At 33.9% G+C, this 15,312-nt stretch overlaps 1 protein-coding gene across 3 annotated transcripts in view; it reads right to left on the reverse strand.

Annotated features, from left to right (window-relative positions):
• LOC111419988 (meiotic P26) overlaps positions 1–15,312 on the reverse strand; it is a 36,856-nt gene that overhangs the window by 15,083 nt on the left and 6,461 nt on the right. For all 3 annotated transcript variants that reach the window (XM_071199785.1, XM_071199788.1, XM_071199786.1), the window contains exons 3-8: positions 11,165–11,309; positions 4,482–5,799; positions 4,234–4,424; positions 3,672–3,827; positions 3,111–3,468; positions 2,797–3,029 (exon numbers count right to left, since the gene is read on the reverse strand). In XM_071199785.1, coding sequence (XP_071055886.1) covers positions 2,797–3,029; positions 3,111–3,468; positions 3,672–3,827; positions 4,234–4,424; positions 4,482–5,799; positions 11,165–11,309 — 2,401 coding nt within the window. The remainder of the gene's footprint in view (positions 1–2,796; positions 3,030–3,110; positions 3,469–3,671; positions 3,828–4,233; positions 4,425–4,481; positions 5,800–11,164; positions 11,310–15,312) is intronic.

Raw genomic sequence — 15,312 nt, forward strand, 5'->3', positions numbered from 1 at the left:
TATTACTAACTTAACATACATTTAAATGTATGTGGTGAAATAATCTAAGTCGTACGTCCATATCTTGATTCATACCATTTTTAAACGTCAAGCCACTGCCAGCTCTCGTGGTTTCTACTATATAACCGGATTTCATGGTAAATAAAAACACGTCAAAAACATTAATTTTCGTGATTACGTTTCGTTACACACGTTTTCGTTAACAATCAACGACAAATTCTAGTGCCTTCACACACACACAATCTAACAACAAATAAATTTCACATCATTTATCACCGACCTGGTGAGGATTCGAATAAAAAGTATTCATGGAATCCATATTCTATCTATATTAAGCAAAAATCGTTATGAAGTTTTCGCTACTACCTCCAAAGAATTGAAACAACAAAATTTCATAAATACTCCTTCTAAAAAATCCAGTATCGGAACAAAAAAGTCTTAGAACATGCCTTAAACTATCAACAAGCCATTAATAACTTCAAACAATTGTATGTGAGATGTGTGAAATCATACTCAATATTAGAAGAATTAGACGTATCCTCCGAAATCCGCTAACTGTAGACGTTGTAAAGTGTATACAGAGTTTCAAAACATGCTATAAGCTTTTGATTGTGTGTTGGAGTTGAAATTTAAACTATTATATCTAGGATTGGCAGAGTATTTAAGTACAACCCTTCTCTCTTATCTTTAAGAACGTGCCTTTTAAGTAAGAATTAATGGATCAGTTTCGACTATTAGAATTGTAGAGACCCATATTATAACGTTAGGATGCGGGAGATTGGCGAAATATTGTTAACATAAACAAAAGTAATAAAATCATTAAATTTTTGTTTCGACTTAACTTTATCCCATTATAAAAGTTAATAAAAACAAGCATAACATTGAAGAGTCCAGAAGTTGAGTGGACTGACCCTTTATTACCCGGAAACCGTCTAAAATCAACTAAGTTATTGAACAACTATAGTAGAGTAAGATGTCATTTAAAAAAGATTTATTAACTCAAATTAATAAATTAAATGACAACTATAATTAAGTAGTCAATATAATAAAAAATAACAGATGTAGAGAAGATTCTTCTTTTCTAACTTTCCTCAGGAAGACATCCCTCCTAGATTGATTATATCAATTAAATTTTGAAAAGCAACAATTAATCCCTAACTGTAGGAAACAATAGACTGCCTAAGTCTGACATCACAGAGGTGGGCGGAACTTATACTGACTCCAAACAATTTCGTTGCTAACCACAGTTGCTAAAATAAATCGCCAAAAAATGTCATTTGAAATGTCATCTCATCACTTAGTTTATTTTATTTTAACACTAAAGTCCATTACTACCATCTTTTAGTTAAATTTATCTTATAGATAAACCCATCTACTAGCCAATCAGAAAGCGTAAAATAGCCGTAACTGTGGTAATAATCCCTTAGATAGCATAACCAGAAGATGGTAGTAACGAGCCTAAGGCCCGTTATCTCGTAGATAACAGAGTCGTGCGTACTACCACCTCTATTTATCTCATAGTTAAGAAATCCTTGAGATAACCAAGAAATCTAGGGATTTTTTTGCCTATTATTCAATTGACAGCTCTATGTGGTCAAAAGACCTACTATTAGGTATTTTAACGATATAGAATTAAAAAAATCCTATTTGAGGTTAGGTGTCCGCATTTATCCCTTAGATAGCAACTTATCCGACACCCAATCCATGGGTTACAGATATTTCAAAAGTTATCCCTTGGATAGCGGTATCTATAAGATAAATACAGTGGTAGTAACCAGTTTTTAAGCTATCCGATAGATAACGCTATCAGAGACTTTAACTATGAGTGGTAGTATTGGGCCTAATGGAAAATTGCATATATTATGGTGATTTACTGTTAGCAACACAGTTAGCAATGAAAACGTTTGGAGTCAGTATAAGCTCCGCCCATCTCTGTGACGTCAAGGCTTAGGTTGTCTATTGTTATTGCAATTCATTATATTTTATATGATCAATCAAGATCTGGATGCCTAATACTTTAAAATGATCCAACCAGAAATTCTCTTAAGTCCCACAGAAACATCATATATAAATATTAATTAATAGATTAAATAGAATAATAGATTAATTAATACTCTTGAAAATCCTTCAACCCTACCATGCAGATACTCATTTAGTAGTTAAGTTCAGTAATAAACAGATTATAAAAACGCAAAATTTCTGTTAAAGAATCAATAACCTAAGGATCGCAGATGAAGGTTTCTCGTTTTCTAGAGACCATATGGTTTGAATGTAGTAATATTGCCATGTTTATTAGACGTCTCTCAATAAGTGGAATTTATCTCCCGAAAGGTTATCTATAAAAAGGTACATAATCTGTTATTAGAGATGGTACAAGTTCAAAGAACCCAAAAAGATGAGGCGATTAGGAAGTCCTGTTGGCATAAAAGATTATAAATAAATATTATATGGGAAGCGTCAATCACATATTTTGTATATTGTTTTTGATTTCTTGTCTATCTTTAAATGAGACTCATGAGTCATCACTTCCTTACCAAAGCCTTTATGTTCTTGTTGCAAAAGCATTATGCTACTTACAAATGTTATTTTAAAGTTTCATGATCTCAATATGAATTCAAATTAATGTTTTGATCATTATTTACATAACCAAATAAAAATTGCTACAATCAATTATTCTGCTTTCCTGCTATGTCCGTAACATATATTTGTTTTTAAAATTGTTTAAAACATCCACACATTCATTCAAGAATTCCAGCTTTGACATTTTACAAAATAAAATATAAAAAAAAAACTTACCTTCACGTAGGGGCACTCAAATTCGGAAATGAGAGGTCCTTCCCGAGAAAAAACGGCCACATGGAACCTGTTTCCGTGCGAGTCCCCTATAAGAACGTCCCCAGCATCTGATATATCGATCCCATTTGGATAACTGGTCACGTTCTCCCAACCAATCCGACGCAAAAACGTTCCGTCTTCGCTGAACACAACCACATTATGACCCTTAAAGTCACAAACGTAAAATTCTTTCCCTAAAAAACACACGCAACATTATTATTTTGTATAAAAATTAAAATAAAAAATTATATAGTAATAAGCATCTTTTAACTCACCGTGAATCGCAATATCAGACGGTTCCCTCATGTAATCACTGCAATCAAACCATCTCAACAGCTCGCCGTTCTCGCTGATGACAAAAACAGTCGGACTAACGCTGTCAACTGCCACGATTTCACCCATTGTAGTAACAGCCAATCCGGCCACAATGTCGATGTAACGGATTGCAATCTTCTTCAAAAAATGTCCGTTCTTGGTAAATATCTGCATGCGCGAACGTTCGTTGCCACGATCGCAAACCACATATTTGCCGCTCGATCGCATTACTGCCACCTTGCGCGGATACCAGAGTTGTCCCTCGTCCTTGCCAGCTATTCCAAATTGAAATTTGAACGTACCAGTTTTCTCAAAAATCTACAGTATTAAAATTTTTAATTATTTGTCGTATTCAAACAATCAAAGTATAAATAATATTAAGGCGATTACAACAATAATCAATTCTATCTCTATAACCTATTCACAAAAAAAAATTGTCATATCATTACACACATCTAGGTTATAATAAGATAGATTATAATCATTAACAGTAAATATTTCAAACAAAAAAAAAACTCGACCTGAATACGATGATTATTAGTATCAGCAACAACGATATCCTCTTCAGTGCCCAAGCAGAAACCATGGGGCGAATTAAATTGGCCTTTGCTAGGTCCTAACTGACCAAACTTGCATCGAATTTGCATTGGGCTCACTTTGTTTGTACGCTGAATAACCTGCAAACAACAAAATCGCAATTTTTTCAAAATGTTATCAGTCTGTGCACCTCTAAGCTAAAGGCCCCACTTTACAGTTCGCAAGTTTCATTGCTTACAAGAAATATTGCGGTAATTTATCTTGCACGCATGCGCAAATGACACTTTTTTTTTTTTGGTATCCTTGCACTTGCAGATGTATAGATTTGTTTGTGTACATCTGCCTCAGTCTTTTAAAAAATATGTGTTGGCAGCATTGATTGCAACTGAAATATTGCAGTTAAAAGTTGCTAAATGTAAAGCCAATCACGCTAGATATTGCAGTAATAGCGTCGTGTAAGATTATTTTGCATTCAAAAAAATTTAAAAAACTCTAAAGTGGCCTTTAGTCTCAACAATATAATGAGGAATAAAAATAATAAATTACCTGACTAGCCCCACCATTCGGATTTGATACAATAGAGGTCAATGGATCAGGTAAGATGTCGTCTGGTGTCGATAATAACGGTGACGTGGAAGATGAAACGGGATTGAAACCGTTCAATAAAGTATTGGTAATATTTAATGTTGCCGGAGAATTGGGACGTAACATTTGTCCGCCATTACTCAACGTATTTTCTAAAAAAAAAACAAAATAAAATAATAATCCAGTAAGTAAAGTTAAATAAAACTTACCAGAACTATTCAATCCCAACTTGGCAAGTGAATGCAAATTCTTATAAGCAGTATCAGTATTAAATAAATCAGCAAGGGTAAACTGTGTGGGTGAAGTTGCAGCACTGGCAGCTGCAGCCGCCGCAGCGTTTGCATCAGCAAGCGTGGCTAGCTGTGCGATATTGTATTCGGCGATACGCGAGAATCCTTGCAGAGGGGCCGCGTTGATTTGGGTGACAGGAGGACTCTGAGCGGCGATCGTAAGCCCTTGCAAGTTGGCGCCCAAATCGCCGTCAAACGAAGACTGCATGGAAGTGGGTAGCGAAATCGGGCTACTATTGGACAGCGAAGATCCCCCGGCGCACCCGTTAATATTCAAAGGAGGCAAAGTTGTCGTTCCTACCGTAACGGGGCTACTATCTTTGGGTTTCGAGAGCGTCGAGGAGGGCGATGTCGATTCCGTTTGGAATTTACCAAATAAAGTTTTGGCGCAAGATTCGAATTCGATGAAATCCGGTTGAAATTCGATACAAAATTTCTTTTCAGGTTTCAAAGTGTTATTAACTAAATTGAGCAATTGAGTGCCCACAGTTTTACGCAGGTACATAATTTCGGCAACGGTTCCGTTATCCAACAATCTCGAGGCAAATTTACAAGCGTCCTCCAACATACCAATTTCCTTGCCGACCTTCTCCGTCATATCCATCACCTTCAATTCCCTTTCGCGGTACAACGTATTCAGTTCGTCGAGGGCGGTATCACGACACTTCTCCAAAACCGCCTTGTAACTTTGGTACGATTCGTTAATCAAATCTTTAGCTGTCGATCGTTGATTCGCCAACTCGATTAAACTACTCTCCAAGTCGCCAGACACCTTCGTGGTCTGATCAATCTTCACCTTAACTTCCGCTACCATTCCCTCGAGCTCTTGACGAACGCGAATTTCAGAGTCTGAAATCGATTCGCATTGATGTCCAGCGGCGACTTTATGGTCAAGTTTGGCGCATTCGGTGCAAGCCGGCACGTTACACGTGCTACAATAGTAGATAACGTTCTCGCCGGCGTGTATGTCGCATACCAATGGCTTGTGGATTGTGATTTTTTGACCGTCTTTGCGGAGCTCCTCTAACGATATCACCTTGTGTGAGGAGAAACAGCGCATGTAACGATGAGCGGTCTCACAATTGCCGCATAAAAGGTTGTGGCAAGTGCAGCATCGCGATATCGCCACCTCTTTTGCCGTGCAACTTGTGCATTGCAAATTTATCGAGTTTGAAACATCGGATATATTCGTTGTCATTACGTCCAATGGTAAGGATGCTAATTTCTTTGTTCCAACCTAAACAAAAATAAAAATTTCGGCCTTCATTATGTATATTTTAAAATCGCGACTACAAACAAATCGACATTATGATTTGATATTATGTCAAGATAATAGTTGTTTTGTAACATAAATTAGAATGTAATTAAGATTATTATATTTTAAGATTATTTTCAACTTTCTTTTTAGAAAGTAATTTTAAAGTATTTTTTAAAAACTAATACAGATCATACATTAAATATCTTATTGTTAGTACATTATTCATAAAAGTAATCTGCCCTCTAGTTCAAATTCTTTTGATATAATATCAGAAGCGGTAAGGCCCACTTTTACCACCTCTTGATAACTTTAACCAATAGATAAATTGGCGCTCTTAGGTCCATTACTACCATCTTTTAGTTAAATTTATCTTATAGATAAACCCATCTACTAGCCAATCAGAGCGCGTAAAATAGCCGTAACTGTGGTAATCCCCTTAGATAGCATAACCAGAAGATGGTAGTAACGAGCCTTAGCCAATGAGAGCGCTTAAAACCGCTGTAACCATGGTAATTATCTATCGGATAAATTTATCAAGAGGTGGTAAAAGTGGGCCTCTGTGTGGTAATTTTGTCATTTCGAAGTATTCTTCTGAATTACTTGAATAAAACGTTCTTCTTCTTCCTTGTTAATATACTAAGCGATTTTCCATCGCATTCTGAGTTCAGAAGTAGATCTATCTCACACTTATAATATAGTTCCACAAAAATGAAGTTAAATCAGGGATATAGTATTAAAATAATGCGCTTTGGTAACCAACAAAAAAAATTAACCTCAAAATATAAACAATAGCAAAGATAAGAATCAAATTTCATTATTAAAGATACTTATCTCCCTATTTAGAATCAATTGAAGAGCCACTTTAACTTTTATTTCATCTCTTAACAAAATGTTGAATAAACATTTCAAATATACATAAAAATGATTGCAACTTACACAAATAGGCAGCAACATATGAAGCTAATGCACTTAACTTTTTTTGACAAAACATAATGGAAGTAACTAAACTAAGTGTAAAGGTACAAGCCAACGTGTGCGCATACATATAAAACGTCATCAACAGCAATGACGTATTAATACTCTCAAATAAGTCTTAATAATTTCAGAACTTTGCGAGTTGATTTTGCCGATTTTTCTTGGAGGGGCCATAAAATAGTTGTAAATTTTTATGATTCAAAAACATAATTTATTTAAATGCATTCCCATTATATAAATCATGTGATGATTTTATCAACATTTGAAACAATACGAAACAGAAAAAATAAAAATTAGTTTATTAAAAGAAACAGAACAATAGAGGTTGTTCTCCAAAGAATTTCAAATCGCACAATAACATAGGAATTTAGATTACAATTATGAGGTGTAGTGCGTTTACGTCATGGACCTATGTTTATTGAAAAATTAACAACAAAATCTTATGTGTATCCTATATTTATTTGACCTTTATTTTCTCCTATAGACAAAATGATTAATCTATATTTTTTATACCTCATAATTTAACAAATTTAAAAACTGGAAAATGTTTTGTTTTGGAGTTTTTCTCGATTTTATACAAGGTATTAAATCGAAACCACTTTAACCCCTTGTCATAAACTTATCATTGACGTGATTAAAACTATAAAAATATACTTCTTCTATAAAAATCATGAGATTAAAATTATAATTCTATTTTCATTATATGGACCGTTTATTTTGAAAGTGGTGTAAGTCCATTTTCTCTTATTTCGAGAAAATTAAAGCTTAACATGTCTGTTAATTAAAAAATTTAGGTAAATTATATCAAGTCTGGCAATATTTCCACTGTTTTATCAATATAAGTATAATTTGGTTAAATAAATTTGTTTTAGGGCCGGTTTATCAATGTCGAGTTAAATCTGTTAGATACACAACTCATGGATAAACTTGCCTAACAGATAACCTCAGTGAACCGTTTATCCAGCAACTTTCTACCCGATAGGCAGCAACCTACGAGATAGAACATAGATGGTACCCCTGAGTGTTAACATTAGAAACGGAAATTAAACGTAATAGGTGAAATTTGAATAATTGACTTTAGTTTGTGAAGTTGATATAAACAGCTGATCATGTTTTGGAGGTTATCATTCCCGTGTGCTTTCGGTATTGTGCTTTGTTTTCGAAAACCTCTTTTATAATGGAATTCCTATATGAATATTTATTAGACAGCGATAAAGATGAGGATATTGTCCAATTCTTAAATTATAAACGACGACCATAGATTATAAAAGAAAGACAAAAGTCAAAACCACTTTGAGGAGTTGGACAAACACGTTTTTTTGTTAAATTTCGGTTAAAAAAGGACACAGTTTTGTCAATGTTAGTTAAAATTAAGACGATTATATTATTTTTTTTTTTTTAAATTACTAGATTATTATTTATTTTCTATAACATTTTTATATTCGTTTGCCAAATCCATAAGCAAGTTCTTTTCTGCTGTACTAAAATTTGATGATCTTTTCTTTCTCTTGCTTATCCATTGCCACATTTATTTTTGACGTTATATTTTGATTTTATTGTCATTTCCTTTCACCAAGCAATCAAACTTGTGCTCACATTTTTTTGACAATATCTAATAGGTAAACCCTTAACCAGTACTTCAATCTGGTGGGTATCCAAATGTCATTTATCTATAAAATTACCCTAAACTACGTGTGGATAAACGATTCGTCGACGTTATCTATCAGCTACAATTTTAATTAACAGATAAATCGTCTTAACTAGATATTGATAAACCGGCCCTTAGCTATATTTTACTAAACTGATGTATACCCACGGGCTGCAAATGGACTTACACCACTTTCAAAATTAGACAATTGTAAAAATCGTTTAATTTCAAATTTGAAAAATCAAATATCACTTAAAATATACTTCATATTGATCCAATTTTGTTTACAAATAATGACATGACATAAAATAGAAGTAGTATTTTTAATTTTAGACGCTAATTACATTGTTAAAAATACAAGATATTGATAGTATTTACTTATGCTCTGCATGTGGCAGTGTTTCGAAATATGCATGATGCACCGGTGGTCTATAAGGTAATAACTGCTTGATGTCTTTATATTTCAAAGGCAATTTTTTCAAATTTTAGCGGTCTTCCAGGACGTGTAGGTAATAAATTTATAGTTTTAAATTCTTTGTCCTTCATTGATGGTTTATATAAAATAGTGTATGAAGCACTTTTGAGAAACCTTATCCAACATATTTGCAACCAATTTACCTGTTCTCAATTAGTGTTTTTTTTTATGTTTTTTAATCGCATTTTTAAGATTTTGTATTGAAACGAAATTCTCTCGTTTCATTTAATGTAAAATGAATTTATCATGTTTTCTACATTGTGTTATTACATCATAATAATCCTGTGGTGTGTAAATAAAATTCTTTTTTCGCAATGCCATTTCTATGATGCCAAAAATCTGCATCGTTCAGAAGGTATGAATGCCCCAAGAGTAAAAATTTGTGTTCAATTATGTCAATGTTATTTTCCAACGACTGGACCTTCAACCACATCAATGCCATTTGTAAATTTCGATTTTGCCCAGTACACATGTCACTGTAGGCAATAACATGGCATTCTAAATGCCTCAAACAGCAAGAAGCTACTTCTTGCGATCACCTGGAAGCAATAGTTTCATCTCACATACATATTAACTTTATTGTCGTGGAAATTGTGAAAACCCTCGTTTAAAACATACATATTTCGCTTATAATAAGGCTTTTTGTAAGTCAAAAGGGATGGCAAAGTATTTATCAGGATTTTTTGATGCCACAATTTTATCTTCTTGTAATGCTTTTCTTGCTAATTCAGCATCTTGCAAGTGAACATCATGTCTTTGTACAAGAATTGCTTTTTCTTCGTCATCAGTTATTGTCTTAATTTCCATGTTTAAGAAATCGCATTTCGCACACGTATCTTTACGTGGCAAATGGAAGTGTACCTTGAAATCTCGTTTAAAGATCTTCCTGTATGTCCATTCATTAACTGAACTCAAGTTATTTTCCTTGCATTTTTCTAAGTATAAATTATACATTTTGCTTATGTTTAATTCGGGATTTAAAAACATCCGTTCTGGATTTTGAGATCGAGTATAGTGACTTTCAAATGCCGGAAAGCTTTTTATGTGTTCTATCACCGTATTTGTCACTAACTCACTAGTTCTTCTGCAAGAGCCATCCATTTTTCCACGCGTCTTTCGGAATATTCTCATGCGCTTTTAGGATACGATCAATTCGTCCAGTAGATATTTGGAAAGTATCAATGAAAAATTTCTTACATACTAAAATGTTTTCACCAGAAGTGACCAGGTAAAATTTATAAGCATATGCCCTCATAGTGCCCGAATTATTTCTAGGCCTTCTTCTATTGACAGTTTCACGTTGAACATTACAATAGAGAAATACATTTTTTTATTTTTACTTATTTATTTATTTAATAAATAAATAATTTTGCTTATTTGTTGCATATATTTTCCTTCATTTTGTTCTGCAGAATCTAAGTTCTCAGTAACAATATCCTCATCTGATGAAGATTCTACCTCTATTATTCTTCTTCTCTTTTTAAGATTCGTTAATTTGTTGTTCATAGCGGAATTACCTTCATCCTCTGAATTTAAGTTTATTCTTCTATTTATATTCATGGGCTTTATTTCTGAGTGAATTTATTTAAAATTAAATAAAATAGATATTTTTAATTGTCATAAAATAATATTGATTTACCATTTGTTCTTACCTATATCACTATCTGATGTTAATCTGAAGTTATCCATTTTAGGAAAAAAATACAATAAGTAACCTAAACTACTAACTCTTGACACGTAATATAAAACAAATGCAAAAAATAACAGGCTACTGATCAACAACCATCACCTAAGCCACTTACCTCTGTCAATTGGACTTACACCACTTTCATAATCGATGATTATGATACTTCATTTACCGACCAATTTTAAATTGTACAAAACAGGGACATTTTTTAAGAAATTAAACACGGACTAGTTATACACAAAAATTTACATTAAATTAAGCATGAATTACGTAATATCTCATTTTTTTCAAAAATGGACTTACACCATTTTCAAAATAAACGGTCCATATGACCACTCAGACCACTGGATATAGCAGTTGATTCTGATAAGAAAAATTAATTTTTATTTTAAACTACGTCCTTGATTCAGTAAATGAAAAGATAATGGTTAAGATAACAGAAAGGAAACTGTTATAAAAGACCGAGATAAAAATGAACTAAATGAAGTATATAATGGTAATGGTAAAACAAATTTTACCTTCAATTTTGTATTAATTTTTATGTTATAATTTCATTTACCTTTGTATCTTGGTTGCAAGTTGGACAGGTGATGACAGTTTCTGCAGATCCCGCATCCCCACTTTCGCCGATCAACTTCTTGTCGAGGCAGTGTTCGCAAAACACGTGCAAACAAGACAAAACACGAGGCAACAACAATTTATCACTATAAAAAAAATACAAAATCACTTTAATAACATAATTTTTTAATATAGTAAAACCTTGATATAACGGATTAATATGGGGAAGCGAGTCTCCGTTAAATTATTAATTTGCACTTTAAACTGTTTGAATGAATAATTTTTATGCACACACATTCGAAGCTATCCACACCGTTGCCTTCTTTATTAGTTAATTCTACTTTTAGTTCAATAAGAATACAAAACAATCTAATGCTGAATAATAACTAACTACTGGTACTGGCCAGATTTACTCAGCACTACTATCTGTGCAAAAAGTCAAGGTCCCTCAATTTAGAGATCGATATCTTCGTAACCACTCTATGGAAAAAATTGCGGTAAAGTTTATTGTAATCAGTGAATATTTCTGCGTATCACATGTTAATTTAGAAATTTTCGGGTCCGCGGTTTTTCTTTTATCGCGAGTTAAGTGAAAAAAGTACGCGATTCTTGAGAGACGAAAAAATTTCAAATTTGAACTGGTGGTAAACCGACGTGTTCTTAATGTGGGGCATATTTTATTTTTTCGATATTCCATATAGTTTCGCGGAAAATCGCGATTTAGTAGGATGCGGTTATCTCGAAAACGACCTGGCTGATTTCAACGCGATTTTTATCAAAATATGTCAAATAATGTCGGTTGTCGGATTCCGTTATCAGTTTTTCAAAATTAGGGCTTCCTAATTTTTTAAGAGCGATTTAATGAAATTACAAATTAAAGAAAAACAGAAATAAGCTATGCGGGGAGAGAAGGATTCCGTCCAATCGGAACAGTTGGTGCGTCCCAGACAGTACGTCGCGCCTTTATCTTACCTACATAAAGAAATAAGGCGCGACGTCCTGTCTGGGACGCACCATCTGTTCCGATTAGACGGGACCCCTGTCACCCCGCAGAGCTTATTTCTGTTTCTCTTTAATTTGTAATTCCATTAGATCGCTTTTTTGAAAAACTGATAACGGAATCCGACAACCGACATATTTTGGTCAAATCCTCGAGGAAATCCACCCAGCCGTTTTCGACATAACGGCGTCTTACTAACCCACGATTTTCCGCGAAACGGTATGGAATATCGAAAAAATAAAATATGCCACTCATTAAGAACAGGCTACCACTTGTTCAAAATTCAATTTTTTTCGTACGCTAATTTTCGAGAAAAAAAAGTCGCAAAGTTGACAAAGTACTTTTTTCACTTAACTCGCGATAAAAAGAAATCCGTGCATCCAAAAATTGAACCAAAATTATATGAAAAAAAAACTCTCGCATACAAACGAGGAAATACAATGCGATTACAAAACTATTACAAATAATTAATGCTGCTTTTAAACAGAAATACTTCCCAAGCATATGAAAAATGATACCAAAAGCTGGTAAAGCCCCCCACAGATAATTACATCATATAGGATCATATCTCATTATTACCCTTACTATCAGAACTGCTTGAAAAATTACTATTAAAAAGACTAAAACCTGTCATAGAAGAAAAAGTTTTAATACCAATACATCAATTTGGGTTTCGGAATAACGAATACTATTGAAATAGCAATGGAAGAAAATAAAGTTTGCTCCGCCGTATTTCTGGATGTTGCACAAGCTTTTGGCAAAGTCTGGTTAGATGGTTTAAATTACAAACTAGACCAAATACTACCATCAACGTATAGTCAACTATTAAAATCGTATCTTTCTGATCGATATTTTAGAGTAAAATACGAAAACGCTTATTCATCACTACATGAAATACGAGCCAGAATTCCTCATGGAAGTGTGCTTGGGCCAACACTGTATTTACTCTACATATTCGACCTTCCTCAGGTACCAGAAACTTTAACAGCTACAGTCGCAGATGACACAGCGATCTTGGCTGTTGCAGAAAATGAAGTAGTTGCAGCAAATAAGTTACAATTGGCCTTAAATTCAATAGAAAACTGGAGCTTATAAGAAAGTAAACTATGTCCCAGTACACATAAATGGCAATGCAATCCCTTACGCCGACACAGAAAAATATCTTGGTATGACTCTGGATGCCAAACTCATATGGAAAGCTCACATCAAAAAAAAAACGTGAGGAACCTGATATCAAATTTAGACACCTATATTGGCTTATTGGCAGAAAATCAACACTATCACTAAGTAACAAGTTGCTAATATACAAGCAAGTATTAAAACTAAAATGGACATAGGGAATTCAACTATGGGGTTGTACATGCAAGACAAATGCAAGTCTGATTTAAAGATTCCAGAACAAACTACTAAGGTGTATTAGTTAATGCACCCTGCTATACACGTATAGTAACGTGTATGTACCTGTTTATAGTGACTATAACGATTAGAGTAAATCAATTTTAACGAACCATAAGTTCGACCAATCAACTGAGTAATATGTTCCCTTAAAGCTCAACGCCTCAACCATGACCAGTCCGAGGTTTTTGACAGACTTACTCAATGGAATAGGAGTATCTCCTATCGACAGGTGATAAAACCCATTAATAAATTTCTCTTTTAACTTCAGGGGCCCAAACAGAATGATTTGACTCTTATTAGTGTTTATCTTTAAGCAATATTCCCAAGCCACATCGATAATGCCATACAAGTCACGCGAACTTATTGAAGCTTTAATCAAAGTGGCCTTCAGAAAATGACAGAACATCAGCATAATAGTGGATGTTACAGAAATTAACGAAACTATTGAAATATCGTGTAAATTTTAAATTTATGGCGAAGAATGGGACTCCAGACCTTATCTTCAAAGCACTCGACTTCACCTGATCAATACTGACTGATTGAATCCTGCCTTTAAGGTAATTTTTGAAAGGAGCTAATGAGACAGAATCAAGCCCGATATGGTGATATTAACAAATCTTGGTTTAGAGTATCGAAAGCTCTGGAGAAATCCAACATCCCCAGAAGAGTCAATCTATTAGAGTCAGTTGCGGTAACAATATCATACACTATATTGGTCAGAGCACTTTCACAGCTATGTCCTTCCCTGAAACCAGACTGATTCACTGGAACAATGCGCTCAGCCTTCAGAAATTGCGTCAATTGTCTGTTAACTATCTTTATACTTTATCCTTATCTCTAATACTTTTGATAAGGAACACAAAATGCTTAAGGGTCATAGGCATGAGTATTCGTTTAGACTTGGTACCTTTGGTACTGGTATCACAATGGACTGTTGTTTCCATATTGAAGGGAAAACACCTTCTAATAGACAAGTATTAATAATATTTGTTATATGAGGTAAGATTACAGGACAAGCTATGTTGAGTAATATAACGTATGTTCTAGCGCTGGTTATCACTTCTTCGTAACGAATAACAATTTTCTGCTTTTTGTTGTAACGAATTATTTATTGTTAAAGATACGAGACAACTCTTACAAAAATCTTATTGATAGTGACGCGCTTGTTGTCAGCAACAACGAAAACAAAACAAAAACCTCTTATTACTATGATTCTTGACAAATAGAAATACTAATTTACATACAAATAAAAAAAAAGGAAAAATGTGCATAAAAAAGGTACAAATTACAACAAGCTATTTTTATAAATTGAATAGCAATACCATCAGCACCCACAGCATTTGATCTTATATTATGTAATTCAGTTAAAATATCACTCTCGGACACTAACCTAAATGAGAAAACATCTGGGCCAAACTTTGCCTTACCAAAGTCATTGATCAAATTATCAACCCTACAGTGGCCATAGCATTAAGCTTCCAAGAAGAAATTATTTAGTTCGTCGCCGCTTTTTAAGTGTTGTGGAAGGGAATGAACCTTACATTAGCGTCTTTTACATCAAGAGTTTTTTGGACAATTTTGGAGCGTACAGTCCATAGCGCGCGTACCAAAACTGCCCTTGTAAACATGCCGATCTTAGCCCCGCGCGCGTTCGCGGCTCACGTGGTTGGAACGCAGGTTAGAACCCAAGGTTTATATATTAAAGGTTGTCTAAGTTCCTATGCTGCAATACTTTGATTTTAGTTTGTGGG

Source organism: Onthophagus taurus, chromosome 11, assembly GCF_036711975.1.
Source record: "Onthophagus taurus isolate NC chromosome 11, IU_Otau_3.0, whole genome shotgun sequence".
NCBI lineage: Eukaryota > Metazoa > Arthropoda > Insecta > Coleoptera > Scarabaeidae > Onthophagus > Onthophagus taurus.